Source organism: Ahaetulla prasina, chromosome 4 (assembly GCF_028640845.1).
Source record: "Ahaetulla prasina isolate Xishuangbanna chromosome 4, ASM2864084v1, whole genome shotgun sequence".
Taxonomy (NCBI): Eukaryota; Metazoa; Chordata; class Lepidosauria; order Squamata; family Colubridae; genus Ahaetulla; species Ahaetulla prasina.
The window spans coordinates 1,053,934-1,077,131 of record NC_080542.1 but is presented as its reverse complement, the minus strand read 5'-3'; the positions used below and the strand labels follow the sequence as shown (position 1 = coordinate 1,077,131).

The 23,198-nt window shown below is 47.9% G+C and overlaps 2 protein-coding genes across 2 annotated transcripts; one reads left to right on the top strand and one right to left on the bottom strand.

Moving 5' to 3' along the window:
• Window positions 1–1,719: 1,719 nt before the first annotated feature.
• Window positions 1,720–22,696, bottom strand: LOC131197566 (asialoglycoprotein receptor 1-like). The gene is made up of 9 exons (XM_058181792.1): window positions 22,491–22,696; window positions 8,292–8,386; window positions 7,880–7,996; window positions 7,190–7,285; window positions 6,714–6,785; window positions 5,732–5,818; window positions 3,828–3,979; window positions 3,249–3,355; window positions 1,720–2,132 (listed from the first exon to the last, which is right to left on the bottom strand). The coding sequence occupies exons 2-9, from the start codon at window positions 8,383–8,385 to the stop codon at window positions 1,982–1,984; spliced, it is 876 nt and encodes a 291-aa protein (XP_058037775.1). The 5' UTR covers window position 8,386; window positions 22,491–22,696; the 3' UTR covers window positions 1,720–1,981.
• Window positions 13,125–22,697, top strand: LOC131196877 (zona pellucida sperm-binding protein 3-like). Its single transcript, XM_058180304.1, has 8 exons — window positions 13,125–13,346; window positions 14,070–14,188; window positions 15,484–15,587; window positions 16,543–16,720; window positions 18,938–19,058; window positions 20,200–20,291; window positions 21,050–21,180; window positions 22,507–22,697. The coding sequence occupies exons 1-8, from the start codon at window positions 13,125–13,127 to the stop codon at window positions 22,695–22,697; spliced, it is 1,158 nt and encodes a 385-aa protein (XP_058036287.1).
• The last annotated feature ends 501 nt before the right edge of the window (window positions 22,698–23,198 follow it).

Below are 23,198 nucleotides of genomic sequence, written 5' to 3'. Positions count from 1 at the left end.
TGCCTTGGAATTCAGAGTTTTCTTCTTTTAGTTAGTTGTGGCAAACTAAATTACTCTGTTTTATAAGAGAGAGAGGGAGGGAGGGACGGAAGGAGAGAGTGGGAGGGAGAGAGGCAGCGGATGGATGGATGGATGGATGGATGATAAAATGAATGGATAAATAGATACATAGATGATAGACACTTAGACAGACAGAGACAGGATGGATGGATGGATCCATCAGGCAGGCAGACACAGATACACAGATATAGATTAATAGATGAGATAGATAAATAAATGATAGATGAGATATAGAATAGATAGACAGACAGACAGACAGATAGATGGATGCTGCCCAGAGTCACCAAGAATAAGTTAAGTGGCCATATATGTTTCCTTAATAAATAAAGTATGATAAGCTGCAAAACCCCCAAAGGTAGAAGAAGCCATGGGGTGCGAAGGCCATGCGGGGGTCCCAGGCTGGACCCCACTGGCCAGCTTAGGCCCTTCTGGTGACCGATCAAAGCTACCAGCTGTGCCGCTCGTCCAGGATCCAGAGAAAAAGCAAAATTTCGACTGTCGGTTTTTGTCTTAGGATTGGTTTTATTTGCTCCAGGCGTGGAGCAGGAGGTGGTGGGTCAGCCCAGGGGCGGGAGGGGGACCCCCTTCTCTCACTAGGGAAGGGCAGCTAAGCCGAGCATCTCGGGAGGCAAAATTAGGAGTGATCCCCCGAGATCATCTACTCCAACCCCAACCCACAGCAGTTTCCTAGCCTGGGGAATTGTGCAAATTGGCTTGTTTGTGCTGTAGTGGATGCCAACCTGGGTCAGTTGAAGAAACCTGGTTAATGAACTCTGGGTTGTAACAGCTATAATGTTAGGAAGGCCCATTAAGCAGCGAACACGAGAATTCAGTTAATGACTGGTCTCGATTCAGTCTCTGGCAAATAAGCGCACATCAGCTGGGCAGATGCACAGGGGAAAGGGCACCACTCGGAGATCAAGGTTCGACTGATGGAAAAAAGGACCACCAGGAGTGCGGTGCGACAGCACAGGGCCCACGTCCACAGAAGAAGGGGCACCGTCCATGCCGTAATGGCATGCTGGCCGAGGAATTCTGTGGCTTGAAGACCAGACATCTTAAATAAGGGGATTCTGGGAGTTGAAGTCCGGGGACATTCAACAAGGGAATTCTGGTAAATGAAGTCCAGATATCTTAAAGGGAGCTGAAGTCTGCACACTTTAAAGTGGCTGAGGTTGAGGAACATGGCTGTAAGACGGGTGTCAAACGTCACCGCGTCACTGTCACGTGACGTATTGGGACTTTTCCCCCCCTTTGGTAAATGGGGAGTGGGCGTAGCCAGCACGTGACGCATCTGGCTCATGACATCCCTGCTCTAAGAGAACCCATGGGGCACAACCGTCTTGCCCAGGGCAGCGTGGGCCCTAGAATACACGGACTCTTAACCATGTACTTCCTCCATGTCCAGGGATATTAATTAAGGGTTAATAATGCCCTCCAAGGTCCCTTCCAGCTCTCTTCTGTTCTAAATCCCTCCTTGAGGTGGGGGCTGGACTAGATGACCGCCAAGGTCCCTTCCAGCTCTCTTCTGTTCTAAATTCTAGAGACCCCGGCCGATGCCGCCTCTGACCCACAGGCCGCTAGAGACCCCAACCGTCGCAAAGAGACCCACCCCTGGGTGGAAGACAGAGAGGCGGCTGCTTTAAATGAAGCTTTATTGTTTTGAAAAAGACGGGGGACCTTGAACCCTCCCCCCGGATGTTTTTACAGCTTTTAAGCCCACTCCAGGTCCCAGGTGCGAGAGATGGGCTGGTGACACGGATCTTTGCACGAGGCCTTTGTGATGTTCGGGGTCTGCCAGAAGCCTCCCAGGACGCGTGTCGCTCTCAGCCCACCGATGGTCAGCCTGTCCCACCCATGTAAACACATTCGCACCGAGAGGTCAGCCGGCCAAGGGATCTGGGCCTGGCTGTGGGGTTGTTCAGATGCCCAGCTGCATCTCGCACACCCAGGTGAACATGCGGGAACAGATGTTGTCGTTCCAAAGGCTGTCCTCCCTCATGTGGGCGCAGTCCTCCCCGCCCCCAGCGCCATGGCCGTACCAGTGGTCTGGCTGGCCTTCAGCCCAGTCCCTAAAATGGGGAAAAGAGAAGGAGCGAAAAGAAAGAGAAAGAAAGAAAGAAAGAAAGAAAGAAAGAAAGAAAGAAAGAAAGAAAGAAAGAAAGAGGAGAAAAGGAAGGGAGGGAGGGAGGGAAGGAAGGAAAGAAAGGAGAGAGAGAGAAAGAAAAAAGGAAGGAAGGAAGGAAGGACGGAAGGAAGAAAGAAAGGAAGGAAGGAAGAAAGAAAGAGAAAGAAAGAAAGAAAGAAAGAAAGAAAAGAAAGGAAAGAAAGGAGAAAAAGAAGGGAGGGAGGGAGGGAAGGAAGGAAGGAAAGAAGGGAGAGAGAGAGAGAAAGAAAAGGAAGGAAGGAAGAAAAGAAAAAGAAAGAAAGAAAGAAAAAGGGAGGGAGGGAGGGAGGAAAAGGAAGAAAGGAAGGGAGAGAGAAAAAAGAAAGAAGGAAGGAAGGAAAGAAAAAGAGGGAGCGAGGAAGGAAGGAAGAAAACAGGGAGGGAGGGAAGATGGAGGGAAGGAGAGAGGAACAAAGGAAGGAAAAGAAAAATGAATCAAAGCAACCATCTCCAACCTCATCTCCCCACCACTCTCTCCCCATGTTGGACTACAACTCCCATCGCCCCCAGCCAGTCACCCCCTTCTGCTCCTCCTTTCCCTGCTTGGGCCTCTCCATTGGATTTTCCCCAAATCTATCGCATCCTGGGAGGCCCCTCCCCAGCCAAGCCAGGAGAAGCCCCCCAGGGATAAACCCCATTAAAGGGGGATTCAAAATATCTCAGACCGGACAGAGGCTTCCTGGAGGTATTTTCCCCCCCATGAAAATAGATCCTATGGTTTTATCCCTGGCATAAAATATAATGAGTAGAGGGGTGCCCTGGCCTAGAGGTGGAGCTCCCGCCTCGCAATCAGGAGGCAGTGAGTTCGATCCTAGGTAGAAGCAAATATTTCTCTCGGCACACTGAGAATATATCTGCTGAACAAAACTCCGCCCTGGTGACAAGAAGGGCATCCGGCCAGTAAAACACTCAGCTAGCTCCATTCAGTAGGGGTTCCTTAAATGATGATGATGATAAACGTATAATGAGTCTCCTGGTAAAAATGGGGAGGGGGAGAGAGCCAACGGTCGACTGGACTCACTCTGGGTCCACGGTGTAGGCCGATCCGTCCACCCACTTCCAATCCCCGCTGGAGTCGGTCAAGCCAATCCAGGTGTTACTTCCCTGTTTGTGGGTCGTCACAAAGGCCTGGCGTGAGAAAGCACAAAGCGACACAAGGCCACAACTGAGCCCCGAATCTCCGTTGCTAAGCGAGACAGCTAGTGAATTTTGCCCCGTTTTACGACCTTTCTTGCCACGGTCGTTAAGTGAATTGCGGACGTTGTGTTACGTTATGAACATGGTTGTTAAGGGAACCTGGTCAGAAGGTTGCAAAAGGAGATCAGGCGACCCCTGGCGGGGACTGCAACCGTCATAAGTCGGAGCCAATGTCCGAGCATCCGAATTGGGATTGGGTGATCGCAAGGATGCTGCAACAGTCGTAAGAGTGAGAAATGGTCGTAAGTCGTTGTTGTCGCTGCTGTTGTCACTTCAAACGGTCACTAAGCAAACTGTGGAGGACTGGCTGTAAGGGCGGAACGTGGCAAAACCCGCGCGGGAAGAAGGGCTGCCCTCTCTCCTGCCCCCTGCTGGAGACCCAAGGAATCGCCCACCCACTTACTTTCTCATCGGCGGAGTTGAAGATGACCAGGTGAGCTTTCTTATCTTCGCAGTCTTTTTTGGCCCCCTGCCAGGTTTTTCTGGACCGCGTGGTCCAGTAGCAGCTGGAGCGAAAGGTCAGCCAGCCTCGGGGGCAGCAGCCACTTTTGCTCCCTGAGGGGTGGGGGGGAGAAAAGATCATGGCGTCAGAGCCCCCCAAAATGTTGACACTTTGGGAAAAATGCAGAGAAGAGCAACTAAGATGATTAAAGGCCTAAAGGAGACTAAAACGTATGAAGAACGGTTGCAGGATTTAGGTTTGGCCAGTCTAGAGAAAAGAAGGACTGGGGGGGGGACATGGTAGCGTCTTCCAGTATTTGAGGGGCTGCCCCAAAGGAGGAGAGGGGGGTCCACCTATTCTCCAAAGCACCTGAAGGCAGGAGAAGAAACAACGGATGGAAACTCATCAAGGGAGAAGCAACCTGGAATTAAGGAGACATTTCCTGACAGTGAGGACTATTAATCGGCGGAATGATGAATAGAATAAGAATAGAATAAGAATGGAGTGGAGTGGAGTGGAGTGCAGTAGAACAGGGCAGGGCAGGGCAGGATAGAACAAATAGATTAGAATAGAATAGAATAGAATAGAATAGAATAGAATAGAATAGAATAGAATAGAACAGAACAGAAATAGAATAGAAATAGAAATAGAGTAGAACAAAACATAACAGAACAGAACAAATAGAAATAGAGTAGAACATAACAGAACAGAATAGAACAGAACAGAACAAATAGAATAGAAATAGAATAGATTAGAACAGAACAGAACAGAAGAAATAGAATAGAAATAGAACAGAACAGAACAGAAATAGAATAGAAATAGAATAGAGTAGAACAGAACAGAACAGAATAGAACAGAACAGAACAAATAGAATAGAAATAGAACAGAACAGGAATAGAATAGAAACAGAAATAGAGTAGAGTAGAACAAAACAGAACAGAACAGAATAACTAGAAATAGAATAGAGTAGAACAGAACAGAACAGAACAGAACAAATAGAATAGAATAGAGTGGAACAGAATAGAATAGAATAGAATAGAATAGAATAGAATAGAATAGAATAGAATAGAATAGAATAGAACTAGAGTAGAGTAGAGTAGAGTAGAACAGAACAAACAGAACAGAACAGAACAGAATAGGACAAGGAATGGAATACGGATAGAAATGGAAATGGGAGAGAGGGAGAGAGAGAGAATTCTTTATTGGCCAAGTGTGATTGGACACACAAAGAATTTGTCTCCAGTGTAGAAGCTCTCAGTGTGCATACAACAACAAAGTGATAGGTCATATATCATAGATCTTGGTTGCAATCATTAATTATAAGATACAAGTGATAATCATAGATACTAATGGGATAAGGTGTTTGTTTGTTTGTTTGTTTAGTCATGTTCATGTAGTGTATATTGGAGGGGGAGACCCTTTGAAAGCAGAGTGCAACAAAATTTTGTTTCAATGTATGCCGATTAGTATACATTCAAAATGACAATAAAGTTATTCTAAGTATAAATCCATAGTCAGCCTTCTTTCTGGTTTGGGCAGTAGAAAGTAAAATGTAGAAAATAATAGAGAATAGAGGGGAGGGGAGGGGAAGGGAAGGGAGGAGAAATAAGAGAAGCGATGAAGAGAATAGATGAAAAAAAGAGAAGAATTGAGGGGAAGAGAAAAAAGACAGGAGAAAAAGGGAAGGGAAGGGAAGGGAAGAGAAGAGAAGAGAAGAGAAGAAGAAGAAGAAGAAGAAGAAGAAGAAGAAGAAGAAGAAGAAGAAGAAGAAGAAGAAGAAGAAGAAGAAGAAGAAGAAGAAGAAGAAGAAGAAGAAGAAGAAGAAAATAATTAAATAAAGAAAATCTGGGCTTTCTGGTTTTTACCGTTGCTCTTCATTTCGACAATTTCACAACGCAAAGCTCTGGAATTAAGTTCTAGGGTCTCCAGCTGCATCTGATACAGTTTCATCACTGGAAATTAGAAGACGAGCAAGTAGAAAGAAGCTTTACCCAAACACACACACAAACACACAAACACACAAACAAAGATGGCTTGATCCCAACAGAAAATCTGAAGCCCATCCCTATCCATGAAAGACTCCAATCCTTGCGCTGATGCTCCCCTGTCTCAGCCCACAAAAAAGCCCTTTTATGGTGTCAGACCTTGTGTGTGGTCCAGTGTTCTTCAAACGGAACAACTGGAAGGTGGGTGGACTTCAAGTCCCAGATTTCCACCCGTCTCCCAGTGGCCAAATTGGAAAAACACCGTATTAATCAGGGGTGCCAAAAAAAACCCCACTGAGGCATCTGATTCAGAGGCGGCTGCTTTCATAAGCCTGAGCAGCTCCCTTCATGGGGGCATGCTGGCTGGGGAATTCTGGGAGAGTTCTTGAGAATTCTGGGAGTTGAAGTCCACCCATGTTCCAGTGGCCACGTTTGAAAAACACCGTGTTAATCGATAGTTCCAAAAACGCCTCTAGAGACTTTGATTCAGAAGCGGGTGCTTTAATGAGAAGCTGCGACAGCAACAGCTCTCTTCATTGGTGCTTGGAGAGGCTGGGCTGATGGAGGGGATTAATTTGGGGAGGGGGAAAGAAAGGGAGGGGGAGACAGGTTGGCTGGGCGGTTGCAGATGCCAGGTGAGCTGGCTCATGAAAGCAGCTGCCTTTTAAGAAAGAATTCCTAGAATCCTCTCCCAGACACCACAGCTGCGGTTGTGTCCCCTTTCTCTTGCCAGGGATTTTGAGACTGGAGAAAGGCAACAATGAGAGCGTCCCTTATTCCTCTGTAGGGACCCCAAGTTCCCCTCCCCCAACAACTGCACCCCAGCTGGAAGAAGGTTGTTTCCGGGGTGAAAAATGCTGACCTTTCAACAGCGTATCGTTCTCCTGTTGCAAAGTTTTCTCCAGCTCAGCCAGACTCAACCGGGTGCTGCTCCCTTAAAGAAGACAAGAAAGAGGGCCCGGTCGGAGTGGGGCCCATTCCCCCAAGAGTCCTGGAACCGAGGACGTTGGGAGAAGGAGGACTCCTTCCTTGGCAGGAATCGCACCAGCAACCTCCCAGTAGTGGGTTTCAAAACCCGCCACTACCGTTTTGCTCGTGGGCAGAAGCATCCACTGCTACCAGTTCGCCCGATCCTAGGCGAACAGGTAGCAACCCACCACTGCAACCTCCCCTCCCTGACCCCCCCCCAAGAGAAAGCTTGCCCCCCATTCTCCGACAAGTGCCCCCCAGTGGATGTCTGTCCCACCTGGGAAAGTGCAGCCCCAGGGATGGGGCTGGGTGGGGGAAGAAGGGGTGGGGGGCTTGCATGCTGCTTCTCGCCCCCCTCTGGCTCCTCACTTTTGGCCTTGAGGTTGGTGACCCCCTGTTGGATCGTCTGGGTAATATTCTGCACGCCCTTCTGGGTCCCCTGGAGACTTTTGCTGAACCGGATGCCTGGAATAGAGAGGGGGAGGAGGAAGCAGAGCCGAGGGAGGGGCAACCCAGGGTGTAGAAGATGACCCTCTCCTCCTTTGGCACTGGCCGGGCTCCCTCTGTTATTCTCTCTATTCCTACAACACCCGAAACCCAGGTAAAAAAAACAACAACAAAAAAAAACCCACAGCAATTGCCGGAATTTATTGCCATCCCATAGGAGGTGTCTGCAGCTATGGGCTCCACACATGGACCAGCCCACGTTTCTCTTCTTCATTTCCCATTTTCAATTATGACTGAAACTAGGGGCTCAATTACAGTTGTAAGTCGAGGACTACCTGTAGGTGGGGTTGGACCAGATGATGTGGAGCAGCCCTCTAGTTTTGGCCTATTCCTACAACACCCGAAACTCAGGTTAAAACAAACAACACAGTGGCTGTTTGCATTTATAGCCATCCCAGCAGCTTTGGGTTTCACATGGACCAACCCACGTTTCTCTTCTTCATTTGCTTCCCATCTTGCACGCTCGTTCCGCAGCTCCGGGTCTGCCTCGTGTTTCCTCCTCCCTAGGCCCTTGCACACCCGCGTCTCAGCTTGTTTGTGTGGCACACTCACCTTGAATGCCCAGGATGCTGACCGAGAGGATCAGAACGGCACAGAAGACCATCAACCCCAGAATGAGCCGGCTGGTGGGACAGAGGCGCTGGGGGAACGACTTCGACAACGGGAAGTCTGTGCAAAGAGAAGGATGCCCTGAAGACCCCCTACCCACCCTTCGAGGACCAGAAAGGGACATTTGCAGGATGGGGGGGTCTTCGCCTTCCCCCGGGGAAACAAGGTGCAGGAATCTCTGAGAAGCCTCCTCCCCCAGGTGGGCAGCTTCTGGACTTGAAGCCACAGCCTCCGACCCATCCTCAGGACCATGACATGGCTCCCCCAAGGGAGGCGGTCTCCAGGTTCCCCCCACCACCAACCCATGTTCACCCCCAAATCAGCCGGTGCATGATTCGAATCCGCTTCCAGGTACCTTTTTCAAAGTGTGCTTCGTATTCCTTCTCCACATCTGCAGACTGGAAGTTCTCGTAGGTCTTGGGCGTCGTGGGGGGCTCGGAGACTTCCATGCTGGGGAAAAGGAGCAGAGGTGGGTGGGGGAGAAATTGTAGGTGGGGGGGGAGGCAATGGGGAAGGGGCGAATGGGGGATCTGGAGATACGTTTCAGGAGGCAAGTCCCTGGAATGGAATTTCTCAAGCTTGGCTACAAAGATGGGTGGACTTCAACTCCCAGAATTCCCCAGGCAGCACATGCGCTGGCTGGGGAATTCTGGGAGTTGAAGTCCACCTGTCTTCACGTGGCCATGATTGAGAATGCTGGTCGGAAGAGAAACAACCCAACATTCCCTCCCCCTCAACACAACGTCCCATCTTTAAATGACTCCTGACACTTTTCACATTTATGACCACTGACTCCTATTTATGACGATTTGCTTAAGAACTGAGATACTTCACGATGGCAGGGATTTCCTTAACCGCCATGGCAAGAACGGTCCTCAGATGGGGGCAGAAGTCACTTCACAACAGTCTCGCTCAGTGACGGAACTTTTGGGGTCGTAAGTGGAAGACTACCTCCACAGAAATACTCTCAATCAAGAAATTGAATGATACGATTTCTCTCTTTTTCAAACTTAGCAATTCACAGGACAGATTTAAGATGTGGGGTGGAGCCCAGGCAAAGGCGGTCCAATTGGAGCCTGCAAGGAGAACTTGGGCGGGTCCAGCTCAGCCTTCCCCAACCTGGTGCCCACCCCTCCCCCATGTCCCTCCCCCGTGCATGCCCACCCCCCACTTCACTACCTATAAAAAAGATATTGAGAATCTGGAAAGAGTGCAGAGAAGAGAAACACAGATGGTTAAGGACCTGGAGGCTAAAGCATACGAAGAACGAGTGCAGGAACGGGGTATACTCAATTGAATGAAAAGAAGGAAGGAAGATAGGAAGGAAGACAGGAAGGAAGATAGGAAGGAAGATTTTTTCCTTCATCATTTCATTTATTGAGTTTTGCCATTGTGCATTAACCATTGAGTTTATACAAAACAACAACAACACTGAATTATTGGGGTGAATTGCATTTAGCAATATTGATCATGGACAATGGTTTTCTTATCTTAACATATGATCACATTATTATTATAATTATATTATATTATTATAATTTATAATATTATTATAATTTATAATTTATAATTTATAATATTATTATAATTATATTATATTATTATAATTTATAATTTATAATATTTATTATTATTATAGATTGGAAGGAGAGAGAGAGAGAGAGAAAATAAAGAAGGGAGGGAGGAATCTCCAACAATTGGCAGATTGATTGATTGATTGATTGATTGATTGATTGATTGATTGATTGATTGATTGATTGATGAAGGAAGGAGAGAGAAAATAAAGAAGGGTGGGAGGGAGGAATCTCCAACAATTGGCAGATTGATTGATTGATTGATTGATTGATTGATTGATTGATTGATTGATTGATGAAGGAAGGAGAGGAGAGAGAAAATAAAGAAGGGTGGGAGGGAGGAAGATAGGAAGGAAGATTTTTTCCTTCATCATTTCATTTATTGAGTTTTGCCATTGTGCATTAACCATTGAGTTTTATACAAAAACAACAACAACACTGAATTATTGGGGTGAATTGCATTTAGCAATATTGATCATGGACAATGGTTTTCTTATCTTAACATATGATCACATTATTATTATAGATTGGAAGGAGAGAAAGGAAGGAGAGAGAGAGAGAGAGAGAAAGGAAGGAAGATTTTTTCCTTCATCATTTCATTTATTGAGTTTTGCCATTGTGCATTAACCATTGAGTTTATACAAAACAACAACAACACAGTGGCTGTTTGCATTTATAGCCATCCCAGCAGCTTTGGGTTTCACATGGACCAACCCACGTTTCTTTCTTTCTTTCCTCCTTCCCTTTTTTTGTCTGTTTTCTTTTTTTCTTTCTTTTTTCTTTCTTTCTTTCTTTCTTTCTTCCTTTCTTTTGTCTATTTTCTTTCTTTCTTTCTTTCTTTCTTTCTTTCTTTCTTTCTTTCTTTCTTTTGTCTATTTTCTTTCTTTTGTCTATTTTCTTTCCTCCTTCCCTTTTTTTGTCTGTTTTCTTTTTTTCTTTCTTTCAAACTTAGCAATTCACAGGACAGATTTAAGATGTGGGGTGGAGCCCAGGCAAAGGCGGTCCAATTGGGGCCTGCAAGGAGAACTTGGGCGGGTCCAGCTCAGCCTTCCCCAACCTGGTGCCAACCCCTCCCCCATGTCCCTTCCCTGTGCATGCCCACCCCCCACTTCACTACCTATAAAAAAGATATTGAGACTCTGGAAAGAGTGCAGAGAAGAGAAGAGAAGAGAAGAGAAGTGGGGAAAGCACACAGCCTTGGGGGGCCCCTGTGCTAATTGTACAGGTATTTGATGTGATCTTGCTTAGCTTCACCTGCTGCTTCCTGTTTGTTAGGAAGCTTGTGATCCACTTACAAGTCTGTTCCGGTACCTGTAGCTGGTTTAGCTTAGTTAGAAAAATGTCTGGAATGATGGTATTGAATGCTGAACTAAAGTCTACAAAAAGGACCCTTGCATAGGTCTTTGGAGACTCAAGATGTTGTAGGATGTAGTGCAGAGCCATATTAACAGCATCATCTGTTGATCTATTTGCTCGGTATGCAAATTGCACTCTTCCATTATTCCTGACAGTGAGAACAATCAACCAGTGGAACAGCTTGCCACCTGAAATTGTGGGTGCTCCAGATTTTAAGAAGATAGTGGACAGCCATTTGCCTGAGATGGTATAGGGTCTCTTGTTTGAACAGGGGGTTCGACTAGAAGACCTCCAAGGTCCCTTCCCACTCTGTTATTCTGTTAACTTCAAAGTAGGGTATTATGAAAGGGAAGAAAGAGGGAGAAAGATAGGAAGGAAGACAGGAAGGAAGGAGAGAGAAAGGAAAAAAGGGAGGGAGGGAGGGAGGAATCTCCAACAATTGGCAGATTGATTGATTGATGAAGGAAGGAGGGAGATAGGAAGGAAGATAGGAAGGAGAGAGAAAAATAAAGAAGGGAGGGAGGGAGGAAGATAGGAAGGGAAGGAAGGAAGGAAGGAAGGAAGGAAGGAAGGAAGGAAGAAAGAAAGAAAGAAAGAAAGAAAGAAAGAAAGAAAGAAAGAAAGAAAGAAAGAAAGAAAGAAAGAAGAAAGATAGGAAGGAAGACAGGAAGGAAGGAGAGAGAAAGGAAAAAAGGGAGGGAGGGAGGGAGGAATCTCCAACAATTGGCAGATTGATTGATTGATGAAGGAAGGAGGGAGATAGGGAGAGGAAGGAAGGAGAGAGAGAGAAATAAAGAAGGGTGGGAGGGAGGGAGGAAGATAGGAAGGAAAGGAAGGAAGGAAGGAAGGAAGGAAGGAAGGAAGGAAGGAAGGAGAGAGACAGAGAGAGAGAGAGAAAGAAAGAAAGAAAGAAAGAAAGAAAGAAAGAAAGAAAGAGAAAGGAAGAAAGGAAGGAGAGGAGAGAGAAAGGAAAGAAGGAAGGCAGGGAGGGAGGGAGGGAGGAAGATAGGAAGGAAGGAGATAAAGGAAGGTAGGAAGGAAAGGAAGGAAGATAGGAAGGAGAGAAAGGAAGGAAAGAAAGAAAGAAAGAAAGAAAAAGAAAGTAGGAAGGAAGATTTTTTTTCCCTTCATCATTTCATTTATTGAGTTTTGCCATTGTGCATTAACCATTGAGTTTTATACAAAAAACAACAACAACACTGAATTATTGGGGTGAATTGCATTTAGCAATATTGATCATGGACAATGGTTTTCTTATCTTAACATATGATCACATTATTATTTATAATATTTAATTTATAATTTATAATATTATTATAAATTATATTATTTTATATTATGTTATATTATATTATTTATATTATATTATAATTATATTATATTATTATAATTTATAATATTTATTATTATTATAGATTGGAAGGAGAGAAAAAAGGAAAGAAGGGAGGGAGGGAGGAAGATAGGAAGGACATCGTGCAAACAAGGGCAATGAAGTTGGTTTAGCAAACCATGGTTTGGTCACCACACCATAAAAAAGATGTTGAGACTTCGGAAAAAGTGCAGAGAAGAGCAACCAGGATGATGAGGGGACTGGAGACGAAAACATACGATGAATGGTTGCAGGAACTGGGCCTGGCTAGTCTACTGAAAAGAAGGACCAGGGGAGACAGGAGAGCATCTTCCAATATTTGAGGGGCTGCCCCAGAGAGGAGGAAGAGGGTCGAGCTATTTTCCAAAGCACCCAAAGGCCAGACCAGGAATAATGGATGGAAACCGAACAAGGAGAGATTCAACCTAGAAATAAGGAGCAATTTTCTGACAGTGAGAACAATCAAACCATGGAACAGAAGTTGGCTTCTGAAGTTGTGGGAGCTTCATCCCTGGAGGCTTTCAAGAAGAGACTGGATTGCCATCTGTCAGAAATGGTGTAGGGTCTCCTGCTTGGGCCGGGGGTTGGACTGGATGACCTACAAGGTCCCTTCCAACTCTGTGTATCTGTATCTGGTTTGATTAAACCAGAGTTCTGCCTTCAAGGAAGAGTTTAATCCAGCTTAGGTCTCTCTCTCTTCCCCTGTTGACTTTCTGCCTGCTGCCCCTTTGTGAGTGAGTGGGTGGGGTCAGGGTTAATTGCTCCAGCTGGGGAGCCACAGGTGAGTGGCTGGCTCCAAACAGCCTCACCTGCTGAAGCTGGGCTGAGTCTGCCAGCCAGCGATGGACGCCTGGTTCCTTCTCCCCTGGCTGGCTCTGCTCCTGCAGGGATGCCCTGCCAGGATGCCCACTTATGCCCACCCCCCCCGGTGGAAGTGCGGTGTGGGCCGCAACGCATGGTGGTGACCGTCCAGAGGGATCTTTTTGGGGTGGGGAAGCTGGTGGATCCCACGGAGCTGACCTTGGGGCCTGCTGCCTGCCCCCCTGTGAGTCTGGAGGCTGGCGTGGTGGTCTTTGAGGCGGGTCTCCATGAGTGTGGCAGCGTGGTGCAGGTATGCCCATTGAGGGGGGGGGCTCTGGGAGGGAGGAAAGGGGAGACTGGGGGGCTGCTGGGGGTTTACCCTTCTGCTACCAACTCTGGAGAGCATCCCTTACATCAATGTTTCACAGCCTGGCAACTTTGAAAATGTCTGGACTTCAACTCCCAGAATTCCCCAGCCAGCCTTGCAAGGCTGGCTGGGGAATTCTGGGAATTGAAGTCCAAGCTTCTTCAAAGTTGTCAAAGTTCAATTAAAAAAAAATACCCCACAATTTTGTTTCTACCTGGAAACCACTTCTGGACTTTGTGCTTGGGGTGAGCGGGTGGGGGGGAAAGAAGGAAACTAAATTGGTTTGGGGTTTTGCTGATAAGGTGGGTTTGTTGTTATCGAAGCGGCTAGTATGGATTATGATATAAACGTCACCAAAAAAAGTCGAGATTTGATGTTATTACCTCATTCTACTCCCCTCAAAATGCTTATTTTATTTTATTTTCCCTTTTATCCTACACTGGTTTAGTCTTCTCCCTTATTGTCCCCTTATTTTCCTTTTAATATTTTGATAAAATATAATTGATTTAGTTTTCTATTTTGATGAACTAATAAGGTATTGGAAACCCCGAGAAACCCTCTCCCAAACCTCCTGGTTGCCCCCTTTCCAGAGAGTTGGCACCTGCTCCAAAGGGTTGAGCATGAATTTGCTCTGCAGTAAAACCCACCTGGCCCCCCTCTTTTCAGATGAACCCCGACTTCCTGATCTACCAGACCCAGCTCTTCTACAGGCCTTCTTTGGCCAACCACCCGGTCATTGCCCGAAGTCGTGGGGCCACCATCGGGCTGGAATGCCGCTATCCCAGGTGAGCCTCAGACTGAGCTAGGCCAGGGGGGGAGGGGGGGCGGGAAGGGCAGTGGGGGCAGGGGGGTTTTCCCATTGGGGTCTTCCTCCTGGCTGTTGAGAAAGGCTGTAGCTGCTCTAGATTGGGCAACCCAGGGAGGGAAGGAGACTGAAGAAGGGAACAAAGAAAACAGACAAAAAAAGGGAAGGAGGAAAGAAAATAGACAAAAGAAGGGAGGGAGGAAAGAAAGAAAGAAAGAAAGAAAGAAAGAAAGAAAGAAAGAAAGAAAGAAAGAAAGAAAGAAAGAAAGAAAGAAAGAAAGAAAGAAAGAAAGAAAGAAAACAGACAGAAGAAGGGAAGGAGGAAAGAAAATAGACAAAAGAAGGGAGGGAGGAAAGAAAGAAAGAAAGAAAGAAAGAAAGAAAGAAAGAAAGAAAGAAAGAAAGAAAGAAAGAAAGAAAGAAAATAGACAAAAGAAAGGAAGAAAGAAAGAAAGAAAGAAAGAAAGAAAGAAAGAAAACAGACAGAAGAAGGGAAGGAGGAAAGAAAATAGACAAAAGAAGGGAGGGAGGAAAGAAAGAAAGAAAATAGAAGAAGGGAGGAAGGAAAGAAAGAAAGAAAGAGAATAGACAGAAGAAGGAAAGAAAGAAAATAGAAGAAGGGAAGGAGGAAAAAATAGACAAAATAAGGGAGGGAGGAAAGAAAGAAAATAGAAGAAGGGAGGAAGGAAAGAAAAAGAAAATAGAAAAAGGGAGGGAGAGAAAGAGGAACTAAGGAAAAGAAGGAAAGAAAAGCAAAAAGGAATGAAGGGAGGAAAAGGGACAAAGGGAGGGAGCAAGAGAAGAAGGAAGGAAGGAGAATAGAGAAAAGGAGGGAAGAAGGAACGAGAAGAGAAGGTAAGAAAAGCAAAAAGGGAGGGAGGAAGAAAGAAGGGAGGGAGGGAAGGAAGGAAGGAAAATCCTGCCTTAACTGGTAAATGTTTCTGCAGCTTTGTGCTCTCACAAGGGGGAGAAAAGGGGGCAGGAATAGGCCCATAAGTGTGTGTGTGTGTGGGGAGGGTTCTATCTGCATAAGGGCTGGCCCCCGCACATCACACTAACCATGATTGTGGCTTGATGCTCACATGAATCCATCCCTTTGAATTTGCAAACCGTGGTTTATGACGGAGCGTCCATTCTTCAACAGGGGTCCTAGGAAGCCCAGGGTTGGCCGGGACACGGGGGAGCAGCGTCAATCAAGGAAGCTGGGTGTGGCGGGGGGGGGAGGGAAGAGAAACCGGAACCCCCCATTTCCCCGTTTTCCGTCCCTTCTTGCAGGAAGGACAATGTGACCAGGAAAGCCCTGCACCCCACCTGGCTCCCCTTCGCGTCCACGGCCTTGAGGGAAGCCAAGTTGGGATTCTCCTTGAAGCTGATGAACGGTAAGGCGGCCCAGAGAGGACCGAAGGCTGAAGGGGAGTTTGGGGGGGGGGGCGTGTTGGTTGGGGAATTCTGGGAGTTGAAGTCCAGAGCCCTGAAAGTCGCCAAGAGCGAGAAGAACCCCACTTAACTAGGAAACTTCTTAGTTGGCCAACCAGCCCAGACAAGGTTGGTTGGCCATCTAGGGCAGGGGGTCTCCAACCTTGGTAACTTTAAGACTTGTGGACTTCAACTTCAAAGTAGGGTATAATGAAAAGGAAGAAAGAGGGAGAAAGATAGAAAGGAAGACAGGAAAGAAGGAGAGAGAAAGGAAAAAAGGGAGGGAGGAATCTCCAACAATTGGCAGATTGATTGATTGATTGATGGAGGAAGGAGGGAGATAGGAAGGAAGACAGGAAGGAGAGAGAAAAATAACGAAGGGAGGGAGGGAGGAAGATAGGAAGGAAAGGAAGGAAGGAAGGAAGGAAGGAAGGAAGGAAGGAAGGAAGGAAGGAAGGAAGGAAGGAAGGAAGGAAAGAGGAAGGAAGAAAGAAAGATAGGAAGGAGGAGAGAAGAGAGAAAGGAAAGAAGGAAGTCAGAGAGGGAGGGAGGGAGAAAGATAGGAAGGAAGGAGATAAAGGAAGGTAGGAAGGAAGGAAGATAGGAAGGAGAGAAAGGAAGGAAAGAAAGAAAGAAAGAAAGAAAGAAAGAAAGAAAGAAAGAAAGAAAGAAAGAATGAATGAATGAATGAATGAATGAATGAATTCTGGAAGCTGAAGTCCACAAGTCTTAAAGTTACCAAGGTTGGAGACCCCCTGCCCTAGGGTGGACCTCAGACCTCCTGGGGCAGCTCTCAGTAGGGATGGACTTTTGTGCCAACTGACACACACACCCCATTTTTGGCATCCTGAGCCACTTTGTGACAGCAGGAGGGGGTAGCCCACACACCCCTAACTTTGTGTCTTTCTTGTGGCTCAGATGACTGGACGGCCGAAAGAGGCTCTGACCGCTTCCTGCTGGGGGAGCCCTTGCGCCTTCAGGCCGACGTCCAAGCGGAGAACCACCCTGCCCTGAGGCTCTGGGTGGGGAGCTGCAGAGCCGGCATGAGCCCCATGCCCACTTCCGGACCCCAGTATGAGATTATGGGCGCCGGCGGGTAAGAACCGCACCGTGAGAAAAACATGAAGGGAAGTTCTCCGGAAAAGATTGAACAGCCGTTTGTCCGGGAGGTCTCCTGCTTTGGCTAGGGGGGTTGGACTAGAAGATCTCCAAGGGTCCTTTCCAGCCCTAGGAATCTATGGTCTCTCTTTCTCTTTTCTGTCAATCAATCAATCAATCAATTAATCAATCAATCAATCTGTCTAGCAATTCTATCTGTCTTATCTATCCATCCATCCATCTCGTCTTGTCTTGTCCAGGGGTGTTAAACTAAGGGCCCAGGGGCCAGATTTGGCCCGTGGGGTACTTAAATCCGGGCCAGGGGAAAACCCTGGGAATAGCGAAGAACTGCCCCATGGTAGAGGTTGCAGGAGACCGTCCCAGCAGAAAACCGAGTTTAGGAGCCCGTCTTCTCTGGCAGAGCCCTCGGGCCACAGCACCCCTGACACGAGGGATGCCCAGCTGGTCACGCCCACCCTGGCCACGCCCACAAGTTTGACACCCCTGGTCTAGTCTGTCTATCACATCTGTCTGTCTGTCTGTCCGTCTCTCTAATCCCTTCCTCCCTCCCTCCTTCCATCCATCTATGTATCTATCGCCACAGCGGCGCAGTGGTCAGAGTATGGTATTGCAGGCTACTTCCGCTGACTGCCCGGCTGCCCTGCAGTTTGGCAGTTTGAATCTCACCAGGCTGAAGGTTTTACTCAGCCTTTCCCTCCTTCCGAGGTCGGTAAAATGAGGACCCAGATGGTTGGGGTGGGGGGGCAAGAGGCTGACTCTGTAAACCTCTTAGAGAGGGCTGGAAAAGCCCAGTTAAATTTACGGGACCGCCTACTGCTACCGAATACCTCTCACCGACCCGTGCACTCTCACAGAGAGGGACTCCTCAGGGTGCCGTCAGCTAGGCAGTGTCGTCTGGCGACGCCCAGGGGAAGGGCCTTCTCTGTGGGGGCTCCCACCCTCTGGAACGAACTCCCCCCAGGACTTCGTCAACTTCCGGACCTCCGAACCTTCCGCCGCGAGCTTAAAACACACTTATTCATCCGCGCAGGACTGGATTAGATTTTAAATTTATTGGTTTTAAATGGGTTTTATTATTTATACTGTTTTTAATAATTCGGCCTTGTAGAATAAGTTTTTTAATTGTTATTTTAATCTGTATTTATATTTTTATTTGCTCAGAACCGCCCTGAGTCCTTCGGGAGATAGGGCGGTATATAAATGTGATAAATAAATAAATAAATAAATAAATAAATAAATAAATAAATAAATAAATAAATAAATAAATAAATAAAAAAGTGGTATATAAATCTAAGGTGAAATCCAGCAGGTTCTGGAGAAGCGGCAGTGGAAATTTTGAGTAGTTCGGAGAACCGGCAAACGCCACCTCTGGCTGGCCCCAGAGTGGAGTGGGGTGGGAATGGGGATGTTGTAGTATCCTTCCCCACAGAACCGGTAGTAAAAAAAATTGGAATTCATCCCTGCTTGGAGGTTTCTAGCTGAAGGCAGGAAACCCTCTATAGCATAAACTATATATATACCATTTCTCTAAGATGCTAGAAGGACTTTTCCCATGGGCTAAAAGACCTCCACGATTCTATGATCTCTCTCTCTCCTTCTCTCTCATTTCCTTTCTCCCCCACTCCCCATCCATCCATCCATCGGTTTTTCATGGAAGACCGGAGCGCCATTGTCCTGGATGCATATAAGGCCTCCTGCTTGGGCCTCTGGGTGGCTGGGCTAGAAGCTCCCAACACAGTGGGTTTAGGTGGGAGGGGAGCATGGGCACCATGAAATACATAGTCCTCGACTTACGACCGCAGTGGAGCCCAGCATTTCAAAATTGTTAAATAAGACGGTTGCTAAGTGAGTTTTGCCTCGTTTTACGACCGTTCTTGCCACAGTTGTTCAGTGAATCCCTGCATTTGTTGAGTGAGTCACCCGGTGGCTAAGTGAATCTGGCTTTCGCCCATGGACTTTGCTGGCCGAACGATCCTGGGACTCCGCAACCGTTGTAAATATGAGTCGGTTTAATTTTAATCACGCGACCGCCGGGATGCCGCAATGGTCACAAGTGTGAAAAACAGGCGTGTCGCTTTATTCCAACTTTGAACGGTTGTAAGTCGAGGACTGCCTAGGAGAGCAATGAGTTGGGGGAACCGGGGGGGGGGGTCTTGCTGGGTGAGACCAGCAGCTGATAGCCCGTCTCCCGCAGATGCCTGCTTGACGGGCGGGAAGAAGGGGTCTCGTCCGCCTTCCTCACCCCACGGCTGCGCCAGGAGACCCTGAGATTCACCGTGGACGCCTTCAGATTCGCCGGAGAGGCCCAGAAACTGGTTGGTCCCGCTGTGGAGGATGGGTTGGGGTGTGGCGGGCATGGATGGATTCTGCTCCTTCAAGCCCCCCCCCTTCCCGGAATTGCAACATTTGGAGGGGGCACAATGGCTTTTTAGAAAGCTTCCAGCCCCTCCCACTCACCCTATTTCTGACCCAAAGCCCACAATAAGAGCTCACTCCCTTGTAGGACATATTAAGCCACGATTCACATGCTAAGCCAGTGTTTCACAAGCTCGGCAACGTTAAGATGTGTGGACTACAACTCCCAGAAGTCCCCAGCCAGCCAGGTCTGAGAAACACAGTGTGAACTAAATTATAATGGCATATGAAGAACAAATCCTGAATAAATTTCAGTGGCCGCATTCACACACACACACTTTCCTTATCCTGGTTAAGCCATTTTTGGCGCAGGAGCTGAACTAGCCAACTCCCTTAACAAGCCAGGTTTCGCGCACAGTGTCTTTGCAGAGCCAAGAATCCAAAATGGATGCCAGGCCTATCGCGATGCCATCGCTGTCCCCAGTGGGCTTCTCGTTTGCCTGGCACACAGGAACCTCTTTATCAAAATTCAGCCCTTTGATGAACTCATCGTTTCTGATTGGCCCTGAACAAGGAAGTTTAGCTGGCTGGGGAATTCTGGGAGTTGAAGTCCACCCGTCTCCAAATCACATAGGTTGAGGAATATACCTGTCAGTTTTGGAAGACAATTTTCTTTTTGCTTCTTAACTGCCACATATTTTACCTGGGGAAGTTTGGAGGGGGTTGTTGTTGGAGCGGGAGAAAGTTAGTCATAACAACATTCCGTATTCAAGGGCTTTTGCCTGCGTCTGATGGAGACTGCCTGAAAACTCTTATCCAATTGAGTGTGAAGAGTTGATTGGACAATGTGATGAACTTGTGGGTGTGGGGGCAGAGCTCTGAACTGTCAACTGGGTGTGGAAAACCTGGAAGCTTTCAGTTTCGGGTTTTCCCAGCTGTGCCAACATGACATCTCTAATAAATTGGAACTTTGAGGAACCTCAAGCCTCGGAGCTTTATTTCGTTGTGGGTGTTCCTTAGAACCCTGACAATTTATTGCAAAAGAGGAAGAACGACTCCACTGGGAATTTGGGATTAAAATTTCCTTTTTCTCCCCCCCAGATTTATATAACCTGCCGCCTGAAAGTCACCCCAGGAGATCAACCGCCAGATGTTTTGAACAAAGCTTGTTCCTTTGATGCTGCCAGCCATTCGTGAGTTCGCCCCAGCCCAATACCCATAATCCTCGACTTACAGCCACAATGGAGCCCGATGTTTCTGTCGCTAAGCAAGGCGCTTCTGGAGTGAATTTCGCCTTTATTTTACGACCTTTTTGCCGTGGTTGTTAAGCGAATCGCTGCAGCGGTTTGGTTAGGAACACGGTTGTTAAGCCAATCTGCCTTCCCCCATCGCTGATCGGAAGGTCGCAAAAGGGGATCTCGTGACCCCAGGGACGTGGCGACGGTCATAAATACGAGTCAGTGTCGAATGGCCAAGTGCCGAATTTTGCCAAGTGCCAATTGACAAAGTGTCGAATTTTGATTGGGTGACCACGGGCATGCGGTGCGAAAAATGGTCATAAGTCTCTTTTGTGCTGTAACTTTGAACGGTCACTAAACGAACGGCAGGACTGCCTTTATGAGCCTAGTTCAAGGGTGGCCTGTTTCTAGCCCGTTTATCAGTGCATTTTGGGAGCTGTAGCATGGCACCTGTAAAAAGGAGGGCGGGCTGGGCTGGGCTGGGAGACCCCCTAGGGCAGGGGTCTGCAAACCTGGCTCTTTTAAGACCTGTGGACTTCAACTCCCAGAGTTCCTCAGCCAGCAAAGCTCTGGGAGTTGAAGTCCACAAGTCTTAAAAGAACCAAGTTTGCAGACCCCTCTGCCCTAGGAAATTTAGCCACCGGTCTTGCGAGGTCTCCAAAATGCCCAGTGGTTTGGTCTCCTTCTACAGCCAAGCTGTTTTTCCCTGGCAGGTGGGTCCCTGTGGAAGGACCGGGCGCCATTTGTGGCTGTTGCGAGACCCGGAGCTGCGGTGGGGCGACGGAGGGGCAGGACCCTCAAGGCTTTGACGATGGAGAGACGAATTGGCAACGGAGCTTGATAGGTAAACTGAATGGGGGTCAGTGTCGTGTGGGGGGGGAAACGTGATTTATGGGGTCTGCATTTGGGTTGCACAAATCCAGGCAAACTGTTTTCCAACCTGCTCGGGCCGGGGGGAGGGTTGGACTAGATGACCTCCAAGGCCCCTTCTTGGCCACCTGAAGATGCATGGACTTCAACTCCCAGCATTCCCCAGCCGGCTGTCAGAGGGCAGCAAATTGGACAGCCATCTTCTCTGCTGCTGCCCTCTGGTGACCATTCGTGGTTCTGCAGCCCTTTTCTAAAGTCGGAAACAGCCAATATTTGCTGGGTCTCCCCCATCCGTTCTTGAACGAAGCCCCCTCCTCTAAAGAAGCCAGAAGGGGCTGGGTTCCCCAGTGTCCGAACTGAAGCAGGCTTAAGCCACATCCAGGATGGTTAAAGGGAGAACGGTTGCAAGAATCGGGGTGTATCTAGTTGAATGAAAAGAAGGACCAGGGGTGACAGGATAGCAGTCTTCCAGTATTTGAGGGGCTGCCCCCCCCCCAAAAAAAGAGAGGTCAACCTATTCTCCAAAGCATCCGAAGGCAGGACAAGAAGCAACAGATGAAAACCTAATCAAGGACAGAAACAGCCTAGCAGAAATTTCCTGCCAGTGAGAACAATTAACCCGGGGAACAGCTTGCCACCAGAAGTTGTGGATGCTTGCTCCATCGCTGGAGGTTTTTAAGAAGAGACTGGACAGCCACTTGTCTGAAATGGGAGAGGGTCTCCTGCTTGAGCAGGGGGCTGGACTAAAAGACCTCCAAGGTCCCTCCCAATTATCCTGTTAATTAAGTAATGGAGCGGCTTGCCTCCAGAAGTTACAGGTGACCCATCACTGGAGGTTTTCAAACAGAGACAAACATTTGTCTGAAATGATCTAAACTCTTGGGCAGGGGGTCTCCAACCTTGGCAACTTTAAGCCTTGTGGACTTCAACTCCCAGAATTCCTCAGCCAGCAAAGCTTTGCTGGCTGAGGAATTCTGGGCGTTGGAAATCCACAAGGCTTAAAGTTGCCAAGGTTGGAGAGACTCCTGCACTAGGGTTTCCTGTGTGAGCAGGGGGTTGGACTAGAGGACCTCCGAGGTCCCTTCCAACTCTTGTCATTCCGTCAAGCCACCCCTTTTGATTCGTGGCCCTCTCTCCACGAGACTCCTTCAGCTGCAGATGGGCTTCTTCCAGCCTGCTAGGCTGAAATTCCAATGGGAAGCTTGGGGGTAGCTCTCCCCAGGGCGCCCCTCTTTCCAGGGGTCAATCCGGAAGGAAAACAAGGAGGGTCCAGCTAAAACTCACCTTCTTACGTCCACAGTGGAGGCAGCCGCTCCTGAGGTCGCTCTGGCCCTGGGACCCCTCTTCGTCTTGGACCCTCAGCAGGGGAGCACCGGTCAGTTTCCGGGAGAAGCTATGGAAGAGGAGATGGTGGCGGAAGGTACCGGACTCTTTTCTCGTTACGAATGTTCGGGGCTCCAAGGAGGCTCTCGTGTGATGTTCTCCTCTTGACCGGGGAGAAATTCCTGAGCACTTTCACTTCCCCTTCAATTCTCAGAAATCCCCGTCAATCGCTTTCTTTGCAACTCTAATTATTTTCCATTCAGCACAGGTTCTTGGAAAACCCTTTGTCCTGCCCGCTCGGGGGAGTCCTCCACTTGCGAACGCTCGCTTAGCGACCAAAGTTGCAAAAGAGCCTGGAGTTCAGTCAGCTCCCTCGGCCTCAAGGGAGCCCCAAATTTTAGGTTGCTAAGGGAGACATTTGTTAAGCGAGCTTTGCCCCCGTTGGACGGCTCCTCTATGCCACCGTTGTTGAGTGAGTCGCCACAGGTGTTCAGTCGGTAGCACGGTTGTTAAAGTGAATCTGGCTTCGCCACTGAGTTTGCTGGTCAGAAGGTCGCAAGAGGGGATCACGTGACCCAGGGGACACTGCGACCGTCAGTCGCCAAGCGTCCGAATTGACGCTACAAGGGTCGTAAGTATGCAAAATCGTCATAGGTCCCTTTTTTCGGT

What these genes read in the sequence shown, in the direction of transcription:
- LOC131197566 (XM_058181792.1), bottom strand. Translation starts at nt 8,385, where the DNA reads ATGGAAGTCTCCGAGCCCCCCACGACGCCCAAGACCTACGAGAACTTC. An exon ending in GAACGATACGCTGTTGAAAG is followed by an intron (nt 5,819 to 6,713) that starts GTCAGCATTTTT and finishes TCTAATTTCCAG; the next exon opens with TGATGAAACTGTATCAGATG. An exon ending in TGTCGAAATGAAGAGCAACG is followed by an intron (nt 3,980 to 5,731) that starts GTAAAAACCAGA and finishes CCCACCCCTCAG; the next exon opens with GGAGCAAAAGTGGCTGCTGC.
- LOC131196877 (XM_058180304.1), top strand. Translation starts at nt 13,125, where the DNA reads ATGCCCTGCCAGGATGCCCACTTATGCCCACCCCCCCCGGTGGAAGTG. An exon ending in CCGGAGAGGCCCAGAAACTG is followed by an intron (nt 19,059 to 20,199) that starts GTTGGTCCCGCT and finishes TCTCCCCCCCAG; the next exon opens with ATTTATATAACCTGCCGCCT. An exon ending in TTGGCAACGGAGCTTGATAG is followed by an intron (nt 21,181 to 22,506) that starts GTAAACTGAATG and finishes TTACGTCCACAG; the next exon opens with TGGAGGCAGCCGCTCCTGAG.